The 2,601-nt window shown below is 45.8% G+C and overlaps 1 protein-coding gene across 1 annotated transcript in view; it reads left to right on the top strand.

Moving 5' to 3' along the window:
- Ino80 (chromatin-remodeling ATPase INO80) overlaps positions 1 to 2,601 on the top strand; it is a 155,171-nt gene that overhangs the window by 125,920 nt on the left and 26,650 nt on the right. Inside the window, exon 27 of the mRNA XM_086535836.1 lies at positions 708 to 924. Within this exon, the coding sequence (XP_086391962.1) occupies positions 708 to 924 (217 nt within the window). The remainder of the gene's footprint in view (positions 1 to 707; positions 925 to 2,601) is intronic.

Genomic DNA, 2,601 nt, shown 5'->3' with positions numbered 1-2,601 from the left:
TGTAATGTATGATGTCTTTGTTCCTTTATTTTAGAAAACAAGACGGTTATATTTTCCGTGGGTTGAGCCGCAGCGGCGTGAAATTATCCGAGTCCCCCCCTCAGTAGGGGCCGTTTTCTCAGACGTTAAGTGCCGGACCGTTTTCTATGACGGACGGGCGGTGAGGGTTCACAACTGTCAAGCCGTTTTTGTGGTTTATATTTTATATGCGCCTTCGGGAGGTTGTTTTTGCTCGTTTTACTGCCTCTGGAAATGTATTTTTGTGGGTTTAGATCCATATATACTCTCTATGTGGCGTATGTTGGTTGGTTGGTGTGTGTTCGTTTATATGTGATTATGTTATTGATTTTCGGGGCATTATCTCCAGTTTGGGGATTTAGGCCGAGGATTGAAGCAGGAATGAAATATTAAGAATGAATGATTAATGTGTTACATAAGAAAAGGAAGAATGATAAGATTTATGATAAAAGTTATTGGTGATAATAACATCATTAGCAGTAGCAATGGTATTATGATAACGGTAATTATGACGTAATGAATACAAGAAAACGACAGAAATATAAAAGTAACAAGAATATTAAAAGTGCCAACGACAAAAGCAACACACTTTCTTTCTTCCTTCCATCATTAGAGAGACTCCGAAATTGCAATTGCAAAGAACACCTCTTACCAAATCAACTTCTAATTTGTCTCCTTTGTCTTTCCAGGTTATCTTCTACGACTCCGACTGGAACCCGACGGTGGACCAGCAGGCCATGGACCGCGCTCACAGGCTGGGTCAGACCAAGCAGGTCACGGTCTACAGGCTGGTGTGCAAGGCCACCATCGAGGAGCGTATCTTGCAGAGGGCCAGGGAGAAGAGTGAGGTGAGTAGGCCTATGGAGTTGCATCTTTATGAGTTCCTTTTTTTTTTTGGGGGGGGGGGTTATTTGGGGGTCGATCTTGGATCCGGTGGATTTAGTGATGGATACACATCGTTTTGTTTGTCTTTTTTAAAATGCAATGTTGTCTTTGTTTTCGGTTGGTTGTTCCTTCCGTTTCGTCGTTGCATAATGTTATTACAACTGTACAGCTGTTTATGGATTTTGATTGTAATTGCGTGTGTTTATATTAAGGTAAGATGCATTGTATTTTTACTATTATTATTGTTTCTTTCACTATCGTTTTTGTTGTAGTTATTATCACTATCATTATTATAATATTGGTTTGTAATGGATAGTGTTTAGTTGGAAGTAGAAGCAGGGAAATGGGGGAAGGGGGGGGGGTAGAGGACGGGGTATGTCGGAGTAGACACAGCCGGTGTAGGATGTGTATTTCCGGGTTGCAGGACTCTATCGCAAATCCTTCGAGAATTATACAGATTCTTATTATTTGTTCGTTTTTTTTTTTATTTTTTTTTTTTTTTTTTTTTTTTTTTTTTTTTTTTTTTTTTTTTTTTTTTTTTTTTCCCTCCTCCTCCTCCTCCCCCCCCTTGTTATTCTTTTCTTTCTCTTAGCTTTGAATTTTGTCTCTTGCTTAATGAAATCTTCTTTGAATTGCTTTGCGTAGGGTGCTTGCTTAACTACCGTGATTTTTAATAAATTGTAAATAAACGTGTAAGCGAATTGTGGTCGTGTGTGTGTGTGTGTGTGTGTGTGTGTGTGTGTGTGTGTGTGTGTGTGTGTGTGTGTTTGTCTGTCCGTGCGCGCGTGTATTGTGTGTGACCGAACTCGATGAGCCATTGGTGATAGGTATATAGCCTGTAATGAACCTCTTAATGGCCTCCTTAATTGGGTAACTTTTTCCTCGTATGCTGTTCCCCTCGGCCGTTTCCTCTCTTGCTCCTTCTCCCCCTTCTCTCCCTCTTCCTATCCCTTCCCTTCTCCCCCTCTCTCCTCCCCTTCTCCCCCTCTCACCTCCCCTTCTCCCCCTCTCCCCCTTCTCTTCCCCTCTCCCCTCTCTATCTCCCCCTCCCCCTCTCACCTCTCCCCTCTCCCCTTCTCCCCCTCTCCCCTCCTCTTCTCCCCCTCTCCCTCTACCCTCCCCTTCTCCCCCTCTCCCTCTACCCTCCCCTTCTCCCCCTCTCCCCTCCCCTCTTCCCTCCCCCTCTCCCTCTCCCCTCCCCTTCTCCCCCTCTCCCCCCTCTCCCCTCTCTCGTTCCCACGAACCCAGTGCGACGGAGAGGGACAGGCAGGAGAGGCAGACATGCACTGATTCAGTCTGGCAGAAAGAGAGGAACAGATGGATGGGATGATTGACTGGATTGACTGATAATGAGAGAGGGAGAGAGAGAGAGAGAGAGAAAGAGGGAGAGGGAGAGGGAGAGAGAGAGAGAGAGAGAGAGAGAGGGGGGGGAGAGAGAGACATGAGGGGTAACTTTTTTCGAAAGAAAGAAGACAAACAACATCATAGGCTCAGGAGTTGGTGTGTGTGTGTGTGGATGGGGGGGGGGGCTGAGAGGGGGGGGGGTGTAGGGAGGTTGGTAGGTAGGCAGGCGTCAAGTCCTCCATCATCACAAGCGCCGCTGGCACTCACGAATGCCATTATCTTGTCATCGTTGGCACTGATTTCGTCACGACTCTCTCTCTCTCTCTCTCTCTCCGCTCGCGTCTCTCTTTCCTT

This window comes from Penaeus japonicus, unplaced genomic scaffold (assembly GCF_977035675.1).
Source record: "Penaeus japonicus unplaced genomic scaffold, GWHDUDI00000001_assembly GWHDUDI00000004, whole genome shotgun sequence".
Lineage (NCBI taxonomy): Eukaryota > Metazoa > Arthropoda > Malacostraca > Decapoda > Penaeidae > Penaeus > Penaeus japonicus.
This window is presented reverse-complemented; position numbering and strand designations above follow the sequence as displayed.